Source organism: Aythya marila (genome assembly GCF_965140915.1).
Source record: "Aythya marila genome assembly, chromosome: 20".
NCBI lineage: Eukaryota > Metazoa > Chordata > Aves > Anseriformes > Anatidae > Aythya > Aythya marila.
Genome location: NC_139061.1, coordinates 4,104,086 through 4,124,942, shown reverse-complemented (window position 1 = coordinate 4,124,942; position 20,857 = coordinate 4,104,086). Strand labels below are relative to the sequence as shown.

The window sequence follows — 20,857 nt, the reverse complement described above, 5'->3', positions numbered from 1 at the left end:
TAATTAGCTTGCAGCTAAATAGCAGAAGGGATGGCCTCTGTGCTTCATCCTGACTATGCGAGTCAGCAGGGTTTTCCCCTGGGTCAAGCTTGCGTGCTTGCTCTGCGCTAAGTGGCTGCTCCTGGCTATTGTCAGGGCTGGGCTCAGACCTTCCGTTTGCTTATTCTTATGCCTGACTAAACTAAAGGCTCCTACTAAATAAAACTACTCCTGTCCCAGTCCTGAACCCAGACTGGGATACCCCTGGCACACCCCTCATCATTTCTCCCCTGTACCTCTCCTGCAGCTCAGCGTCCACCTCCCACCGCTGGAGAAGAGTTTCAGGTGTCTGCTCCTCGTGGTGAACCAACTGCCTGCTCACAACAAGAAAAACATTTCTTGCCAGCAGACAGCAGCCTAACAACGGCAGAAAACCCTCCCATTACATGCTTCACCTGTACTTCCACTGGTCAGCTGCCAGAGCACAGCGGCGTCACGCCAAACACGCCAAACACTTCAGCAAACTCCCCGTGGGGTTCTTAAATATCCGTCACCCTGAGTCAGCCCAGAAGGAAACTTCACTGCCTTCAAGAAGTGCAGCCTGTATTTGGCTATCACCACAGCCAAGGTATCAGGAGCAAAGCAGTGAGCAGAGCACAGCAGGACACCTGGCCTTGTCTGGGAAAACTGCAGGCTTTAATGGGGGGAGGGAGACAGTAAATCCTCGTTAGCATTTTCAGCTACGTTTACTGTAGAAACTCTGAAATTCCGTAGTGCTGTCATTAATAAGGCCTGGGGGGCTCAGGATCGCTAGCTTTTCCTAATGGATGCTCAAGGGCTGGCAGGACGCTTGGCTTTGCAACATTGGTTAAAGAGAGAAAGACTCTGCAGCCCCCAAAAGACACCCCTGACGCAAGACGTGATGGGGGTCTATAAAACCAGGGGGGCATGGGCAGGGCGAGATCCTTTCTGTTCGCTCCTGGTACCAGCTGAAACCTGCAGGAGCAGACTCAGAGCCAGGAAGGGGCCGCTTCCCGCAGCGTGTAAGCAGGTAGCAGATGCTGGAGATTTACACAAGCTTAAAAAGGGACCGAACACATTAGTGGAAAAAAAAACATCACAGGCTGTTAGATAAAAAAAAAAACAAAAACCAATCTCTGGCTGAGGAAATGCCCGAGCCACGGGTGCTGGGAGCCCAGCCGTACGCCTGCCTGGCTGAGCACAGGGCTGGGTGCAAGGCACCCTGGCTGACCCCATACAGCTGCCCGGCCCTGCAGAGCTCCCCGCTCACCATCCAGCCTTTGGGACTGACCCTGCTGTGGCTGTGACTCCTCCAGGGACTCCTCCCCTCCCAGCACATCCATTCCTGCTGAGTCTCACTGGGAACGCGACATTTGCCTTTCCAGGAGGGAGACTGAAGCTTAAATAACCCCAGATAAGTTACAAGAGGGAAGGGAGGTAACTGCACGGATCCCCAGTTCAGAGCCACTTAGGCACACGCTGTACTTAATGACACGGATAATCCAGCAAAATTTTTCTACCCAAAACACTTAAGTACGTTCTTAAATTACCACTCCAGGCGCACTTACAACACACTGCCTCCATGCTTCACGAGGGTGCATTCAGCACCATCGGTACTGGGGAAGTCTTGCAAGCAGGAGGAGAAGCACTTTCCTTTTTGGCCCCGTTTCACTAGGATGTGAATTAAACCGTGCACGTGCCTAAATGACTCCTGAAGCAGTCTGCACAGAGCACAGGTTTAGGACACGCACAAAAACACAACAGGTGAACTGCCAACGTTACCACACTTCAGCTTAAAATATTTTCCCAGCAGCTTAGGGACCGGAGGAAGGGACACTGACGTGGGCACACCTCCCCTCCTCTCAGACCTTGATGGTTCAATGAGGCTGAGGCCGTGTTTATAAGCAGAGTGCACTTCCTAGCATGAAACCTACTACAAATAGAAGCCCAGCTGATAAAGCAAGGTGGCCCTGTGCCATCCCAGGCTGAGGGGCTTTCCCAAGAAGCCTGGCTCTGCTTGGGGCGTCCCTCCCTGCCTCTCAGGAGCCTACAACCCACAGACTTCCCACCTGCTCTCATCACACTGACCCGTCTCCTCCAGATGCTTCTCCCCAGGGCTGCTGAACCAACAGGCAAGCGTCATGAGCAGCCTGCTCCCTGCAGACAGGCAGTGACTGTGCACCACCCCCTGCAGTTGTCAAGTCCAGCGCCCATTTCCCACCTGCCTGGCCTCTGCAGCCACTTCCCTGCACCGCACACGGCCTGGATTAATGCAGGCTCTGACAGGAAGCCACTTTGCAGCTGCTAATTTAATAAAAACCCAGCCAGCAAAGCTGCATTTGCTGCTGTGACGCCTGCGAGCTTCTAGCAGCTGCATGGTTATCGACTCCCCCAAATTACCTAACAATTATGTATGCTTACATTAAAATTACCTTGCAATCTCTAGATTGCCTGGCAACACTTCTCCTTCGGCGTGCACAAACGGTGCACTTTCCCCCTGTAATTACACAATAATTGCCGTGCATTTACCCACCAGTTCTGAGACAACACCATTTTTAACTTTCATTTGCTAATAAAGTAAGTGCTTACTCAATAGCCCCAAAGGAAGCATCCCATTGTTCCCGTTGCTGTGAGTGCTTGGGCATCCTATAATTTATTGCCCAGATCCATCCTCCCTGCCTAAGGAAACACAAACTTTTTTTTTTTGGCTTGTCTTCTAAACTAAACTTTCTTCCGGTGCCTACTGCAGGCACCAGCAGCATCCAGCACAGCACAGCCTGGATCTCCCTGCCGAGGCACACAGGTTCTGCTATAGCGTGAATACTGATGAGAACCAAAAAGCTGCAGTCCTTGCCCTTCAAACTCTACTGCAAAGCAGTCCTGAGCTCCCCATTCCCATTCATATATACATTTCCACTGACTTCCTGAGATAACCTGACTGTTTATGGCAGCTTTCAGCAGATGGAAACTTCTGGCCTGTCACAGGAGAGCAAACAGTGACTGCATTCCCAGCCACCTCGCGGTGAGGTCAGATGAACCAGGTGAGGTGGTGTGCATCTCGGTGTGGGGATGGAGCAGCGCACTGCAAACCCCCCTCCTCTGCTGTGGCAAGGTCCGTCATGCTCGTCTTGCTCCCTGCAGGTGTTTGAAACCTGCTGAACACTTTAATGAAAGCCTTGGGGAAGCGAGGGGCTCGCTCCGACTCTGGGGAGCTGCTGAGCTTGCAGGGGCCACCTGAGATTTGGCAGAATGAAAGCAGACACAGCCCAAGGCACGACAGCAGCACGAACTGTTCCTTTCATGTTCGACGCAGCCGCATGCTGGCTCTTTGAAAGCACATTGGAAATAATTCCCTCTCGTTTGTGAGAGAAACAAGCATTTACGGAGGTTGAGCCAGCTGAAGAACCTCTCACCTCGAAGCACACCGGGATGCAGCACAGCTCTCCGGCTCGCAAGCGGCCGGCCTTTCACGCTTCACATGCTGCTCACTGACTGGGGACGACACCTGCTTGATTAAATGGCATCGGCCCTCCCTGCTGGCTGCCCTGACTTCAGATTTGCCTCCAGAATCGTGCAAGTAAGCCAGATATTTTAAAAGTCGCCACGCCTGAGAGATGCCAAGCTGACCTAGGTCAGCCTCAGGGAGCTGGGCACAGCACAATTACCCCACAATTACCCCACAATTACCCCTAGGGTCAGCGCAGCAATAACCTGTGCATGGTGTGGAGAAGCTGCTGGAGGAGAGCTGAGGATGCAGCCCCCTAAAGCAGGGGTCCACCCACCCCAATGCCCACCCCAACATCCACCCCAACACCCTGTCTCCTGCCAGGGTCAGTAGCTGGGGGCAGAGCTTTATGAAGGCAGATGCCACACGTACAGTACCCGTGTTCCCAGTGGCAAACTGCCTGCATCCTCCCATGGAACAGCCCTCGATTCTCCTTTCTCCTACAGAGCTGTCTCATCTCGTCTGAGCCCGTTCCGTTCTGGCACTTGCCGTCTCATCTAGCAATAAATGTCAGGGTTTAATTACCCGCTGTATGAAAGTAATTCCTTCTGTTTTCAACTTGCTGCCTAATTATTTTGTTTGCTACCCCTCGGTTCTCCCGTCAGAGAAGATTCATTCCGTGTTCACCTCTTCCCTGACACAGAGGGTTTTATAAGCCTCTCCCGTACGTATCCTGTGATAATTTTCAAAACTGAAGTGCTTTGATCTCACCCCTCTGTACGGGATCATCCCGATCACCCCTTCTGTGCTATTCTCAGCTCTAGAGAGCGGTTTCTGAGACAGGCTGAGCACAACTGCACACAGCATTCACGGTATTCCCTGCTCGTATCTAAGAGCTCTTACACATCCAAACAACTGCATAATGATATTTGCTGTTTTCTTCTTTATTTCATTCCCCAAAATTCCCCAAACCCAGTTAGCTCTGGTGACTGTCACTAATGGGCTGGCATTTTGAAGAGAACTCTCCCGAATGAAGACCGAGTGAGAACAGCTCATTTGGAGCCCGTCACGATGTACATATTTTTAGTGCTGTTTCTCCCCCTCAGACATTACCCTGCATTCAGCAGCATGGATTTTTCTCTGCCATTTTACTGTACCAGCACTCAGTACCATGGCATCCTCCCGCCAGTCAGCTCTAACGATGACTATCCTCAAGGAGGTATCGTCACCAGCCTCCCATGTTGCACTCCGTCCTATTTCTGGTCGTTAGGAACACATTGAACAGCCCAGGCCACATTACGGATTCCAGTTTAACTGCACTAGTGACCTCTCTCCACTGTGTACCTACTTTCCTGATCATCTGACTAGTTATTAATCCAGAAGAGGTCAGCCAGCCAAGACGACTTAGTTTCTTCTGATTGGATCTGTTAACAGAAGCTCATAAAGCTGCTTGGTTGTTCACGTGTGTTGTAGTGACAGGATCACCTTATCTGCATTTGTGCTGACTCCTCTGGAAAGCTAACAGATCTGTGAGGCAAGAGTTCCCTCTGAAAAAGCTCTATTGGCTCTTCCCCCTCCTACTCAGCCATCCAACCACGGCCAATTCTTTAGTCCACCAATGTTCAGAGAAACCAGTCAACGGTGAGATCACCAAACACTGTGGAAAGCCACCTACAACAAAGACAGGAGAATCAAAAAATGCCGAGTGCTGTTCACCAGCACCATAACGTGCCCAGCGGGAACACGAGCTGTGGCTGCAGCCCAGATGACTCGTGGGTACACCTCTCACACGAGGCTGTGCTGCATGGGGACCTTCTTCTGCAAAAGGGAAAGAAGGTTTAGGCGAGTGTGTGTGACCAGCGGAGGATCAGAGCTGTACCTTCTGGCCTGCACACAATGCTGGTACTGAGGCTCAGAAGGAGTGGGAATGTGCAGTGCAATGTTTAGGAGCAGCAAGGGAGTAACGCCAGCAGTCAGACCACAAAGCATCACGCTCTGTGACCCTCAACCCCATGGGTGGTAGGGACGTGTCCTGCACCCATAAGTGCCCAGCTCTGCTGCACATGTTACTCTCAGAGGCCTATCTTACAGAAATGAAAGCACCCGGCAACATAATGGGCATCCTCCCACTGCAGGCACAGGTCACAAGAGAAGGCCAGACATGAAACCCTAATGATTTTCCAACCCTAATGATCCTATGAAACCTGCAGCACAAGGTTTGCAGCTCAGCAGTGAGCAAAATGCACCATCCAGCAGCCTCGCAGCCCTTGCTGCAGAGCGTGAGGGGTTACACGGACACAGCAGCTCTGTCAGGGTGCACGAGGGAAGCACCAGCCAGCTCTCACTGCTGCTGCTGGGACTGCTGCCCCTGCCAAGCTGGAGACAGCGATTTGTCCCGGCTGAAGCTCCTGACTCAGTCCACGTCACTTCAAATGCCTCCTTGCTAGCTCTGCCATTGCTTTCAAAGTCTATCTCCAAAAAGAGATAAGAAAAAGACAAAAGCAAGGCACTGTTTTCCCAAAGTCCTTTCCAAGGAGTGCCTGCTCCTGGCATCAGCGATACAGCCTGACAAACCCGAGCTGAGCACGGCCACCAGCTGGCACCTGCAGTCAGAGGGGACCTTGCTGGCTCATTTGCCAGCCCCCTGGTGCTGAGAGGTTTCTCCCCGGCCCAGGAGGAGGCTGACCCACGCGCTCTGTGGAGGGCCATCAGTGCTGGAGGTACTCACAGTACTCGATGCCCAGGACGATGTCTCGGAAGTAGAGCCGGGCCTGGTCCTCGCTGAAGGGCTGCTCGCTGGGCACCTCCATGACAGGCCTGTTGGGAGGAGGGAGGGCAGTAAGTCCTTTGCAAAACGGCAGCAACACTCACTGCTGGGGTTTTAGGCTCATTCTGCATCATTTCGGCCCCACCAGCGAGGGATGGGCTCCCAGCAGGTCCAGGATCAAGGTCCAGGAGAGGTCCCTCCGCTTCAGACCCTCAGGGAGCTCCGAGGGCTCCTGGGACTCAGAGAGCCCGTGGGGTTTTGCCCCGCACTGCCCTGTGAGGTGTGAGCCACGAGGTCCTCACTAACACCAGGATTAACTGCTGGGCAGCAGCTTCCCCCCTTCCCTTTGGGTGTCCCCGCATCAGCACCTTGTGCCCCCCAGCAGCCGAGCAGCAGGAGCTCAGGGCTTCGCTGCGCCGCGGGGTTCATTCTGCTCAGCAGCTTGACCCCGGACCTTGCATTTGGACACACGCCCACTGAGCAGGCTAGGTGGGTGTAAGCGAGTGCTCCTCAGACACCGTCCCTGCACGTCAAACCCTGGCCAAGAAGAACCCATCACCAAAACCCAGCTCTGGGGCCCTTCCCCTCAGCGAGCAGCAGCAGAACCTGCAGGCAGCATTCCCCTCTGCCCCCCTGCTGCCTTTGGCAGACGACCATCTCCCATTCACTTTTCTCTAACCACCGCCTTCCCCCCCTCCTCCTGCACATTTTTCTGCTGCTGATGCGAGCGGCAGGACCGGCAGAGCTGCTAATGGGGTCTAATTGCCTTCTGCTAGGGGCGGGCAGGCTGTGCGCGGCCAGGCAGCACGTTCCCTGGCCCCTGATGATTACAGGAGGTTTTTTCTCCCCCTCTCCTCCAGGAGAATCAGCAGCCTGGTCACCAGGGAGACTGGGAGCCTCTCACCAGCAACCTGCGGGAGCTGGCAGCGTGCAGGAGGCTCGTTCACGGGGCTAGAGAGAGAAACAAGCCCTTGGGGGATCTCCCCCACCCTACACTCAGCTCTCCCAACCTTGCTGTGAGCGCAGAGCTGCAGACCCAGCCCAGGTGCAGCGAGAGGTGGTGAGGGGACTCCCGCTGCCTTATCCCTGCTCCTGCTGTGGAAATGTGCCCCCAAAACAGCCTCCTGTGATACATTCGTGCTGGGGGCAAAGTGAGGCAGGGGGCAAAAGTGAATGGTGATGGAACTTCTGAGCCCTACGTCAGAGGAAGGGGCTGCTACCCCAGTGCTGCATGCCCTAAAAAAGCTTTTCTCCCAGGCATCTAATAGGGGTGTGGCACCACCTTTATGTTCTGGAGCAAAGCCCCCCAGCAGGGCATTTCCTCCCAGCCCATTACATCCCACAGCATCCCCCCCAGCTGGAAGGGTGCGAAGGCAACTGCAGCTGGAGCTCTGCTCTCACCTGCCTGCAGGCAGTGCTTTGCCCCACTGTGAAATCCCCGTTTCACCCAGGAAGCTAACAGTCAACACCAGAAATTTCAACAAAAGCGTTCCCAGGAGGACTACTTACCCTTTCCTTAGGAGGTCAAACACTGCAAGGAAGGAAATCAAACCATGAATGAATCGCAGAAGAGAGAACCGGGCTTATTCATATTTTAGCACCTATGAAAACACATCCCTTCCCCTACCTGCTAAATCAATTTATCTCCCTCACCTTTCTTTCTTCCCACATGACAAGGACACCAGGGGATGCAAAATGAAAATATTCATCTCTTCAAAGACAAATCTCCCCACCTCCTGCCAGGGAGGCAGCGGGTGCTAATTTACCAACCACACTTCTGCTGTTCCTGGTGTCAGCCCTGGCTGGTTTGAGCCCTGCCTCGTTCAGTACCTCCAGGGAGGGCGTTTGGTGTGAGATTTCTGCTAAATTGCTGATACCAAAGGAGATGCTGTAAGAACACGTTGCTCCATTTCAGCTGTGTCACTCAGCAGCACAGCTACACCGCTATCAGAGAGGGAAATGCTCCCTGGCAGGGGCAATTGCAGAGGGTTTATTGGCATCAGTTGAGGCTTGTAGGGCATGTGGGTTTGTGTGTCTGAGCAGGGGTTGAATAGGGACTTGCCCCGGCCCTGGGGGTTTTTCTGGTCCTGTGGCAGCAGTTACTGGGGTTTTACCAAGTATTGGTAGCAATGCTAGGATATGAAGCAACTTGCAGAAAACCAAGGAAGATGTTTGAGGTCTCCTAGCCCCAGGCTGGGCCCCTTGGCTCCCTCGGATGGGAAACGTTCCTCTGCAGCCCCTGCCCCGCTCAGCTCCCAGAAAGCTGGGGTACAAAACCACAGGGAGCATGACAGCAGTGGTGATGGGAACACTGCCTTGGCAGCCAGCTGCAGGCTGGCTGAGGAAGCTCTGCCCCCTTCTACAAACTGAAGCAGACATTTAATGGCACCCAGCTCGTGCCCTGCAGAAGCCAAAAGCACCCAGCACCACACCAGGGCTACGGGGCTCCAGCAGCAGGGAAGGCTGGCCCTTCGGAGGCAAATAGCTTCACTTGCTAGGCAGAGATGCCTTGCAGAAGCAGCTTAAAAAGCATCCCATAATTATTTCACGAGAAGCAGCCTTTAAGCCTGTCTCATCAGGGAACGCTACCGGTGAGCAGAGATTTAACAAGGGCAGATGTCTTCATCTCAGCAGCTCTGCACCCTAGATGCTCCCAGGCCTGTCCCTGGGGGTTTTGCCCAAATCGGGGCACCCCCAAGGTTTTAGGGAGAGGAAGACAGGATGGAGGGCACTTTCCCACCCCTGGCATAAATGCAGAGTCAGCTGTGACCTTCCATCGGGACACCCAGGGCAAGGATTAGGCTAAGAAGGTCTCAAGGCTCATCAGGAGGTGAGCGTGTCTGCAGGGGGCACAGGGAACATCCTGAGACAGCTTTCTTCAGTCACCACCAATATCCACAGCGTACAGGAGTTCAGAGAGATGGACCTCAGACCGAGAGAACAAGAAGCTCTCCTGCACTTTTCCCTTCTCTCCTGGCTCTGGCATACACAGAGGGGAGGGCAGAGCTGCGGTCACACCTTTGTAGTGCCTTTATGTTAAGGGGACGCGTGCAGCTCTGTAGCCCTGCCAGTTCAGCTGCCCTTACAGGTGTTTCACTGTTCAGAAGAAATACCTCTGCTCAAGTTGGTACAAGTTTCCTCCTGGTACTGACCCCGAGTCCCAGCACGAGTTACTTGCACCACTAGGTCTAAAGCCCGGACGGTTCTGTTAGCCTGTAAGGACTCACGTACCCATGTACAAGTTGTCCTCTGCAGGATCATCGAGGACCTGCAATTGGTAACAGAGAGATAAGGGGAGAGGGGAGTAAGAAAACAGCAGGGAAAGAGTCGTTTTTAATCAAACAACATTTTACTGCTCCCTGTGTGCTGTGCTGAGGTGCAGAGCATTAAGGAAGACTTGTGCTGATATTTAGAGGTTCCTGAGAGGGGGGCACGGTGTTGGAGGACATGAATTTTCCTGTCACCAGGAAAAAAAAAGGGTTTCCACCAATATTTGTAGAAACTGCTTATCCTGGTCTGAGTTCAGCCATTATCAAAACCAGAAACGAAGCGTGGCATGTGTGCACCTTCCCGGGCCTGTCTGCTCAGAGCTTGCTGCTGTTTCCACCAGCTCACCCAGCTGCCTTCACTCAGCACAGCACCAAAGTGTGTCAGTTTGTCGTACACATCTCTGTGATCTTACTCAAAATCACCAACCTAGCTGTTGAACGCCCATTTTAAAACAATTTTGGCTGCAGTAGGGGCAGTTGGAGAAGCGTCCTCCTGCCACAAGACAAACCAGATCTGTTTCAGTGCGGCGTAGGCTGCGGCAGTAGCTCACCTCTATCAGCTTAACGATGTTGACGTGGTCCAGTTTCTTTAATATGGCTATTTCCTGATAGACTCTGTCCAGCGGTGCCATCGGCTTTGGCTGCTCTCCGGTGGATGCTTTAGACCCTCTAGGAGGAGGCCGACCTGCGGATGTGAGAACAGAGTCAGGAAGTCACTTGGCATGCAGGAGAGAGCAGCCACTGCATGAGGGGAAGATCTCATCACCCTATTACCGCCCCAAAGCATTGCAGTCCCCACCCTGAAGAGGGATTGCCAAGCCACACTGAGAGCAGCTCCTGCTGGCTGCCCAGCCTGGTCTGTCTGACACCGGGGCCGGGTGCTAAGGGGGCAGAAGAGCCCCTGGGAGGAGGGGCCCTGCCCTGCCCTGCCCTGCCCAGCTCCCAGCACTTTGTCAGGCTTCAGAGGTGGCGAACGGGACGAGCCAGCACTTCAAAGACTCCGAAAATCAAAGCCAGGAACCTAATTACCGAGTGCTTTGAATTTATCCGTGCCTGGCCTTTCACTACTGCACTTTAAGCAGCCCCCAGCCCCTCGGGGAGCTTTCGTCCCGCAGCCCCGGCAGGCAGCGCTGTGCCTGGCTGAGGACAGCAGGCCTCCAAGGGTGAGATACCCACGTGGAAATCCGTACTGCTTCAGGAGCTTCTTCTTGGAGAGGACTTTCATGGCCTGGAGGAAGAGGAAAAAGCAGAATTAAAGCCAGCCGAGAGCCCCCAAACGCTCGGTGCTGTGAGGCCGGGGCTGGCTCGGCTCTGCCCTCGGCTCAGGGCAGAAGGCTCCTGGTTAGAGGCGGCCACCGCAGGCACACCCTGCCACAGGCCTTCCTAAAGGCACTGCTGCTTGCTTCATTTGTCTTTTTCCCATGGAAAAAATAACTGGGTTTGATTTATTTTAAATTGGACCCAAGAAAATGAGCCCGATTTCTGCACTCTGGGCCACAGCTCAAGGGAAGGGGTGTGCTCCTCTCGCAGAGCTTTACAGACCTGGCTTTTTGGATGGTCCGATGGCCGTGCTGCAGGTCGGAGCAGCTTCCAGGCTACTCCACCTGATGTTTTGCTTCGCCAGAAGGTCTATGAAGCCAAAGAGCTGGAGCATCACAGCCACACCACTACCATCCCTTCATCCTACAGCACACAGTCGGGGTAGGTGAGGACACGGCCCCTAACCCAGCTCTGCCTGGGGCCTCGTGCTTTCTCACAGACCTTTTTTTGCCCCGTAAGGCCTTCCTCACCGTCCCAGAGCCACGCAGAGGACGTGCAGCGTGCCCCGCTGCTGTGCCCCCAGCTCCCTGAGCACTAACAAATTTCCAAGGGCTGCTCCCACAGCCCCACAGGGCCCAGGAGAGCAGCACGTCAGGGCACGGCTCCATCCCCTCGCAGGGGTGATTACTCCTGTTAATTAAGCATCCAAACCCCTCGTTCCCAGCAGGGTGAGCCCTGTGAGATACAATTAGCTAAGGACTCCCACAGGACACGGTCAAATGCCAAGGAACTGTGCACGAATGCCACGGGGGCAGGCTGCACACGCTGCCCCTATTTAATGCACGCAGCAGGGGCAGGTCAGTGAGAAGTTTTGGGGAGCTCCCTGGAGCTGCTCTTGCTGGCATCACGCTGCCATGTGCCCCACATCCCACCCTCCAAACGGACTCCCACTGCTCCCAGCTCGTGATATAATCAGGTTTTATTTTTTTATACTTGTTATTTTTATTTTATTTTTGCTACTGATCCGGCAAAACCCTCTGGAAGGCTCCCCCTGGCCACCTGGGTCTTGTCTGCCCTCTGGCAACGGAGCTCAGAGAAACAAGAACCCAAAGACGCAGTTTGCTGCAGGAAGCTGCCGGCTGCACCACGCTGTGGGGAATCCAGCCCCAGGAGCTGAAGCCCTCGGGCAGGCTCTGGGAAGGGGGGAAGGCAGCAAAAGGGACAGAGAGGGGCACTAACGACGACACAAATTGCTTTTGTGGCCAGAAACGGAGGGCACAAGAGCTCTGGACGTGCTCACACCACCTCCAAAGCCTGGGTAGCTGCCACCACGCGAGCAGGGCTGGGTCAGAGGAGGACCTGCCCCCTGCACTTCCAGACAGAAACAAACCCGGTCGTGCCGCAGGGCAGAGGCACTGAACTGTCAGAGGAGCAGAGATGAGCGCACACAGCAGAGGAGCTTCACTAATTACAGCAGGAGCTGGCGGGGCGAGGCTTCCCCGCTAATTGTGGCTGCACGGAAGGGGCAGGCACAGGGCTGCTCAGCAAACTGCTCCTCCGGGCTCCCAGCCTCAAAGTGCCAGCGACATTTCCACTGGCAGGCAGAGCTAATTACTCAGCTGATGCCTTCCTGATAAAGAATCAGCTCAGAGCCAGGCCGAGGGATGTTCCCCTCGCACTGGTAAGCATTGCTTCGGCTTCCTCAGGGAAACAGGGAGCCTTGGAGACTTCCCTACACGTGCCCTGTGCCCACTTTCCTTCTGAGTGACACATGGACACAGCCCGTGGCATTGCCCTCCGAGAGGCAGCAGGAACCCCGTGCCCTTCTCCATGTGCCTTTCTTAGCTCAGGCTCCTGCTCTCCCTCCTAGCACCCCACAGCTTGGAGCTCACAAGAGAGATGCTGTGTGGGTAAAGAAAAGCCTAAACCAGACAGGCTCAGCCGCCAGGCCCCCAAAATCTGGCTCCCCCTTTAATGCTGAGCAATCCAGCTCCTTGCTACTGGAGGGCACTGGCTGTGAGAGTGAGCCAGAAATGATTTCCCTGGTCCTGAGCGCACTGCAGCAGAGCTGGCAGGTATGTGAGAGGGTGAGGAACGCAGGAGCTGTGCCTTCCCGTCCTCCCCGTCCCAGCTCTAGGGGGCTGGCAAGGCTCAAGGCTTGCTGCTGGCCACTCTTCTTCGGTAGTAGCATTTCGTTCAGCTCTCTGGGCTCATCAGCCTGGGAGGAACTTGTCCCCAGCATTGCCACGCCATAGGAAAGAGCCTTCAATGCAAAGGTTGGGAGATGGAGGCAGGCAGAGCGCACCACACAAATCTTGTTTCTTAGGAAACCGGATTAAAAGAGGAAAAAAATGGAAACTCCCTGACAAGCTCCCATGCCATTGCTTTTGTCCAGAACCAGCGTAACAAATGTCCATCATAACCACTCTCCTCTGCGAGCTGATTTAGAGATTGGAAAGAGGAAGGAGCCATGACCTGAGGCATGGCAGAATCAAATTCCATCAGCACAATGACTCCCAACTCCCTCTCCGCCTGGACACATTTGCCTTCACTTTTTATTTGCTGCTCTTTCGCAGAGCTTGGCTTTTTTTGGTTTTTTTTTTGGCCTTTTTTCCCCTACTCACTGTCGAAGCATCTCCTGCAAACTGTGACACCGAAACCTTTCCAGCTGTGACGAGCTCCTTGGCAGAGCCTTGCAGGCGCTGCTGTGGCTCCTTCGCGCTCCCCAGCAGCCAGAATCCAGCGCCGTGGCGGGGGCTCTGCTCCAGGAGCCAGCTCTGCCGCCCAGGGGGCTCCTCCTCGAAGGGGGCACCAGTCACATACCCAGTGCTGGCTGCTCCATTCCCCCAGGCTGTGTTCCCTGCATCCACTGGTGTAAATCAGCAGCTTCCCAGCAGCTCCTGGAAGCACTTTCTGATCGGTAATGGAAGGTCAGACAGCCCACAGGATAAATGCAGCCCATCTACGTTTTTCCCAGATGTGGCAATGGGAGTTTTTCCTAGGTCTAGGCCAGACCCAAAACTCATTAAAGCAAGAGAAATCTTTCCACTCACTTTGTCAGGAGCTAAATTCAATTCATGGTACCTCCAAGTTCTGCAGTTAAGCAAAGAACTAGCAAAGGGCCCTGCGCCTCAGCACGGATCGGGGTGTCACGCTCTGAATTACACCCCAGAATCATTTATTCAGCTTTAAAGTTTGGCTCCTTTTTATCTCAGCAGGCTTGCTTGGAAAATAAAGCAGGCAGCAGCATCCTGGCCTCATGCCACATGAATCAACCAGTGGGGCTGCTGACCAAATGCCAGCCGAGGCCTGATCTCCTCTCGTTAGCTGTTACTGCCTTCCAGCACTGCCCCAGCTGACAGATGAGCGCACACACACGAAATTCAGGCGGCAGCATCGCAGCCTGTCCCCTGCAGGGCAGCCGTCTGCCCTCTCCCCTCCCTTCTGCTTACGTGCACAGCAACGAAATGCAGGTGGCTGCAGGTCCCTGCTGCAGGCTGCCCCAGCCCCTGCCTTGACCCCACAAGAAGAGGGTTGGGGTGGATCACAGGGCACAAACTGGGCAGCAAACCGGGCGGTGAGGCTGACACAGAAGCATCCTGACACGGGAGGCACTGCGGCTGCAGTAGCTTTGGAGTGTGTGTCGAGATTAGAAGAAGAAATGGAGATTAAGCAGGGATTAACTAACACACGTCAGGCTAGCCTGGATGCAGGCTTTCACTTTTGGCTTTGATTTGAGCAGCTCCATCTACAGCCCCGGCATTAATCGGCATCCAAACCACCGGGAGAGGCAGCACCCACGCTCCCCTCCTGCAGTGGGAGGGCTGCCCTGCCCCTCTCAGCAGCACTGTGACTCCCACCACCAAAAGTCGATGCCAAAACGCACAGGTCACGATTTTCCAAGAAAAAAAAGGTGATCACAGCAATAAAGGGGACGTGATGAGCTGCTCCGTGCTGCTCACCCTGGGCAGGCTGAGGGCACAGACAGAAGCAGGGCAAAGCCGTGTCGCTCCAGGCACCAGAGGGAGCAGTGGGAGGGCAGCAGAGGAAGGGAGCTGGTGGAAACAGCAGCGCTCCAGGGCGCTGGGTGAGTCAGCCTGGAAGGCACCGGGGATGGAAAGAATCGCAGAGCCATACTGACTGCGCCTCCTCTGCTGGGCCAGCTTCAGGGCACCCCTTCCAGATTTTTGTCTCATCTCTTCCATCCCTCGTTTCACGGTGTTCCTCCTGCAGTGTCACGCCTGATGCTAGCACAGAAGGGCTACAGACAGGCACGCAACTGCCCCCCAGCCCCCCCATCACCTGTAAATCCAAGGGCTGGGGGAAAAACCAGCTGGGGAACAGTGGGGCTGCCTGCAGTCACTGCCAGCCCCACGGCTGTGACCTGGGGCAGGCAGCAGTGCACGAGTGTGCCCAGGCACCCTGATGGGCCCCTTCCCACCCTGAGGCTGCTCCATCACAGCAGGGAGAGCAGCACGGCCACGTGCTGGCCCCAGCGCCGACACGCTGAACCCCAGCTGGGACCTTTCGGATTTGCCTGCCTCTGAAATGGGACTGACAGATGAGGAGCCTTCTGTGTAAGCAGCCCTTCTGAAGCCCAAGCCCTTCAACTCTGGCTTCGGCTCAGGAAAGCATTCAGAAGCACTCTCTGCACTGCATCCGACACCTGCAGCCCCGTCCAGTGCGTGGGGAGGCATCCTGCAAGGGGGGTGAGACCCCGCAGAGCCAGGCACTGCTCGGCATCGTTCTGCTGAACCCGCCGGTGTCCTCAGGAGACAGGCGAGCTCGCTGTGGGCTGAGCCTCCAACACACAGCAGGTGCTGCACCCCACCGCCCACACACGCCTCTGCTTCCAGGTGACCTGCTTCACAGCCAGCAATGTCAGGACAGCTCAGCAGCACGCTTCTGCAGCCTGCCTCCGAGGTCCCTGCGTGTTGCATAACGCAGCCCACCCCGTTTTCCTCTCGCCGTGTGTGCGTGCAGGCAGGTGCGCAGCCAGCAGCACGTTGCTCCGTGCCCCACGGGGAGGTTTGGTGCCTTGCGTGCTGCCCAGATGAGAAATGCATCTGCTAAAAGCAGCACAAGGGGGATGCGGCTCCCAGGGGTGCAGCAGGGAATGGGGAGCAGCGACAGCAGCAGTGAGGAAAGCAGAGACACTCACGTAGTACTTGTCATCGTTCTCGTTGTAGGCCAGCTTTACGACACCGTAGGAGCCCTAGAAATAAAAACAAGTGGCACCGTCAGCTCAGCACCTTGCCTCCTTGCTGCTCGAGGCTGGCACAGCACCACCCAGCACGTTGTGGCAGCCCTGGTGGCACCACGGGCACTTGCTGAGGATCAGTAATGCCCCGAGGAGGAGGGGTGCGATAGCTCATCGCCTCCTGCCCGTCTCAAGTCAAAAACAGGGAGGGAGGAGATCGAATCATTTCAGCTGATGATTTCTGGTGCAAGGTTGGAAACTTTGCCCGGACAGCTTTCCGGCACAAGTCCATTTTCAGCAGGAGACTGTGGCAAGGCATCACCCCGACAGCTGCCCGTAGGATAAAGCAGTGGGATGACCACCACAGCCCTCACAACACCGCTCCTGACTTCACGGGGCGCTGGGACGAAGGTCCAGGCCCCACGGGAGGTGGACAAGCCGCCCAGCTGATCCAGGCCAGCAGGTCCAGCAGGCCCCCTGCTAACCTCGGGGTGCAGGGAAGGAGGCAGGAGCACGCCTGCTGCTGGGGGAACACCTCGCACTCCTTCAGTCAGGCTGAAGGAGTCTGGGGTCTTCAGGGGTCTGAGCTGCTGCTCACCAGCCCAGACCTCCAAATAACTTTGGAGGAATCTCTTCTGAGCCCTTCTGCGTCTTTGAAGCGGGGACTACGACTAAACCAGCAGCTCGTTCACAGAATTAAAAACTTAAACCAGTCCTGGCGAGGACCAAACACCTGCCCTGATTTTTTATTTTTATTTTCCCCCTTGTTGGGCTGTATTTATGCATCAAAAGCACTTAGTGTCACATTCGGTAAGCAAATCCCTTGGAAGAAAGCCAACGTAACCACCTCCAGGGGGAAGGAAAACAAACGTAGATTCCGAGGAAGTGGTTCAACTTTGACCTTGAACAAAACTTGCTGGAACCAACAAGGCAAACAGACAAACATAAAAGCCCCAAAGAAAACAAACGCGGGTTTCCGAAGGGCTGACCACTAAGATCCCTGGGGCTGGCGCAGACTTCCCACCCGTACCTATGTGTGCACGCAGGTCCCTGCGAGAGGCAGGCTCCAGGAACGTACCTTGCCGATTTCACTCTGCAGCTTGTACTGGTTTAACTGCACGCAGTCCTGCGGATCAAAAGGAGAAGAAAATTAGGGTATCGGTAAAAGAAAATGACAGAGTTGGATTCAGTACCAAGCAGAGGCAGCGTGCAGAACAATGGAAGACTGAGGCTCACTCCAACCGCTCCCCGTTCCCCTACCAGCACAGCACTGCTGGCAGCTGAGCTCCAGCTCCTGGCAGCAGCACCTCAGCCCCGAGGCACCAGCGCTGCGCCAGGCTCAGCCCCACAAACCCTGGCCCTTTACAGTCCCCAACCACATCCGACAGCAGCTTTTGTACCACGGGGACAGACACCCGGCACAGCCTGGCTGCACACGGAGAGCCCAGGTGAATTGGGGGCTGCTCTTTGAGGGAAAACGCAGTCACGCTCCTCTGCAACACAATGAATAAGGGATTCCCCTCAGCTGACAGTACTGAAATAAAAGCCCCCCGAAGCAGGCCTGGTCTCGGTTTGCAAGCCACCGAGCTCCACAGCTCCAGGAGCTGACGGGTGGTGGATGCAGGCTGATGGCCTTGGCGGGGTTGTAATTAATGCACTACTAAAAATTGATGCACGTGCTAAATCCACGGCTGCCTTCAGCACTGCACTACCTAAAGGAAGATGCTTTTTCTCCCACCGAGGTAGCGAGAGCTCTGCAGCTTCGTTGCGCTTGGGGCTGACCCCTCCGTCCTCATTAAGTACAAGAAGGAAATCAGACTTTGTGCTGGTGCTGGGTGACCCCCTGCAGCTCTCTGCTGCACGACGCTGCGGCAGCTGAGACATGAACGAGTTAAAAAGCACCACCAGCGGGGAGATCAGCCATGGCTGAGGAATCCATACGCTGAAGACAAGGTGCCAACCAGCTCCTGGCACTGGAGGCCTCAGAGCTCAGCCCACTGGGTGCCGAGGAGTCAGCCCAGGCCAGGAGCTTGCTCTGTGTCTGCTCGGCTCCATCGATTTCCTTCAACCATCTCCTCCTGCTACCCGCTTGTCGGCAGCTGGGCTGTGCCTTGGCACCGTTTAGCTGAGCCCACGGGGCGATGTTCTGTGGGTACAACCAAAGCCCTGACACACTTTGGTAATAAAGGCTCAATTTCCCCTGCCTTCCCTGGCTCTGAAGGTCAGGCTGCCCTTTCAGCAGCTCGTAGCGGAAGGAGGAGATGTTGAGGCACAGAATTATTTCCGGCACCGCCACACTGCTGTGGGTTTGTCGGCCTCGCAGAAAAACAAGAAAAGAAACCCTGCGAAATCCATCGCGCCCTGGCAGAGCTCCTCCTAAAATTCAGGCGAGATCCCATTCTGCTGGAGCCCAAGCACCTGTATTTCCACAAGCCTGCCCCACACAGGGCACGTAGCAGCACGGAGCCCACAGCCAGGGCACCGGGCACTGAGGAGCTGGGCCCAGGGGGTGCAGAGGCATTGCCCTTCATCCCCCGGAGCACCACCAAGCCCCATCCCTCAGGAGAGGGGAAAAGAGGTGCTGCAGGCCCACCCTTGTGCAAACATTCAGCCAAGATGTGGGGACGCTGCAGTGGTTTTTGCCTTGGTCCTGGGTTACCCCAGAACTCAGCAAGGGGACAGCCCTAAGTGCCACGGAGGGAGGGGAAGTTTCCGAGGGTGTGCAGGGTGCGTGCTGCTTTGGGCCACGCTGCCCCAGTGTGTTTAGAAACCACAGCTCTCTGGGACTGCCAAGCATTAAAGCAGGCTGGCAACTCACTCCTAGCCCCCACGCCTGGCACCTTGTGCACAGACAGGTTGGTCAGACCTTTTGTAAGTCTCAAAATACCCCTGGAGCCTACAGCAGCAGCAGCAGGACAGCAGCAGGGATGCCAGGCACCCCCAGCACACATCAGAAGGGGCAGGTGGCACAGCCCCACCAGCCCCGCTCTGTTGCGGGTGCAGCAGGCAGCAATTGGGGCATTTCCCCCCCACGAAGCACAAAGCCCTTCCAGAGCAAGCCATCATCGCAGTGAAGGAAATGAAGGACCGGGGAAATGATGACTTTCTAAGCTTGCAAGCAGCGCCTTGTCGGGAATACAGGCAGTGATTTAAATCTTCATCTCGTTTCCAGCGAAGGAAGTTTTTTTTCCACCGCCCTGACAGGGAGAAAGAGCCAGCAGTGAGTAATGGAGCCGCAGCAGTGCATTAACTCCACCGCTAGCAAAGCTTATAAAATCTTTCCAAAGGCAAAACCCAATCCATCAGAATTTGAAGCAGCAAGAGGGGAGACCAGCAGAAGACAAGGTGCAAAGCACAACGCCACCGAGACGTGCGGAGCAGGAAAGGCCCGGTGAATTTTAGGGGCCTGCAGCACCCCGGGTAGGGACACACAGGGGACAGCTGCCCCAGGCAGCAGATTCACCTCCCGGCCTGGGGCTGTGCTTGGTGCTGGGATGATTTTCACCCACTAAGCAGCAGCAGTTTCTGGTGATGGCTCCTGGCCTGCCTGCCCTGTGCTTGGCCTCATCCAAGGGCAGGCTGCTGGCAGGACACGGCCCTGCAGCACGGCCCCCGAGCTCTGCAGCAGTCCCCAGCCAGACCCACAGCTGCTGCCAGGCTCTGGGCACTTGGAGCTCCACTCAGCAAAACCCAATCCACATTACAGCTGCTTTTTACCTTTTTTTTTAATGTCCTTCTTTCAGGAAGCCCATAGCTGACAGCTCTGGTGACTCCTGCCATGTGTCACTGCGGACTGGCAGCGTTGTTACTGGTGTTTGGGCTCCTGCAGGGAGCAGGACAGTTGTACGATGCCTTCATCAGACACCAACTCCTACCTCTGGGCCAAGTGTTCCTAGAGAGAGCATCGTACGGCCCTGCTGATTGCATCATGGCCCTGCTGACTGCATCACGGCCCTGTAACTGCAACTGCTGGCAGCTACAAAAAGAGTGAACAAAATTAAATTTTAATGAAGGCCGTGGGTGAATTAGTGCACGGTGCCCACCTCGGTGTGCAGGAATTGTTCCACCTTAAAAGCAAGGTGCCCCCTTCGACTGCGTGTCCAAGGTATTGCTCAAGAGGAGGAGGGGAGGTCAAAGCTACAGAGAAGACAAAAATCAATGACAAAGTCATAAAGCAAGGTAAAGGCCAGAGTTTGGGCTTAATCCATGAATCCGCTGTTGCCAGCGCTGTGACAAACCCCAAGAAACAGAACTGAGCCTTCGCTGCCCACTGAGGGGGAGTGGGAAGGAAGAGGCAGGGCTAATGCCCAAAGGATGGCGTCTTCAGAAAGGGTTAGGCTGGCCGCACATACAGATACCGGGAAAAAGCCTGTCCTTAAAAGAAGCCGAATTCAAGCAGCTGAGTTCCATCAAGACACGCTTCAGAGAGAAACACGGGAAGGAAAACTGGGAACTATGAGCCGCTAACGATGACAACGCGGCTTTAAAATCATCCCGGCTGGAGGGGGAAGCGAAAGCAGTCCCAAAACCAGCCAAGGTGAAAACACAAACCAGACAGGGCACTGGGGGCAGCAACCAAGACAAATCAGAAAGCTGCTAAGGGACAGAGCAGGGTGCACAGGGAGCCCATGGAGGTGGGACAGGCAGGTTTGAAACGTGCCCCAAAAGAAGCACCGGGGCCGTGCAGGCAGCACGATGCCGAAGCTCAGCACCAGGCTGGGCTCAGCCTCCTGGCAGCAGAGCTTCCCCAGCCCCTGCGAGCCCAGCGGGACAGAGGCGGCCCCGCCGCAGCTCTGCCTTCGGGCTTTCTCCTCCTCTCCACCCTACACCCTTAAGACCGAACTTTAGGCAAATTGGAAATGTAACTTTTAAATAAAGGTTAATTAGTCCTAGGAAAAGCAATTAGCAGCGTCCGG

General features: G+C 55.2%; 1 protein-coding gene across 1 annotated transcript in view; it reads right to left on the bottom strand.

Moving 5' to 3' along the window:
• Positions 1 to 20,857, bottom strand: part of CAMKK1 (calcium/calmodulin dependent protein kinase kinase 1) — a 52,590-nt gene that overhangs the window by 27,662 nt on the left and 4,071 nt on the right. The window contains exons 2-8 of the mRNA XM_082776564.1: positions 17,020 to 17,067; positions 15,903 to 15,956; positions 10,658 to 10,709; positions 10,033 to 10,166; positions 9,444 to 9,480; positions 7,722 to 7,743; positions 6,174 to 6,262 (exon numbers count right to left, since the gene is read on the bottom strand). Of these exons, the coding sequence (XP_082632690.1) occupies positions 6,174 to 6,262; positions 7,722 to 7,743; positions 9,444 to 9,480; positions 10,033 to 10,166; positions 10,658 to 10,709; positions 15,903 to 15,956; positions 17,020 to 17,067 (436 nt within the window). The remainder of the gene's footprint in view (positions 1 to 6,173; positions 6,263 to 7,721; positions 7,744 to 9,443; positions 9,481 to 10,032; positions 10,167 to 10,657; positions 10,710 to 15,902; positions 15,957 to 17,019; positions 17,068 to 20,857) is intronic.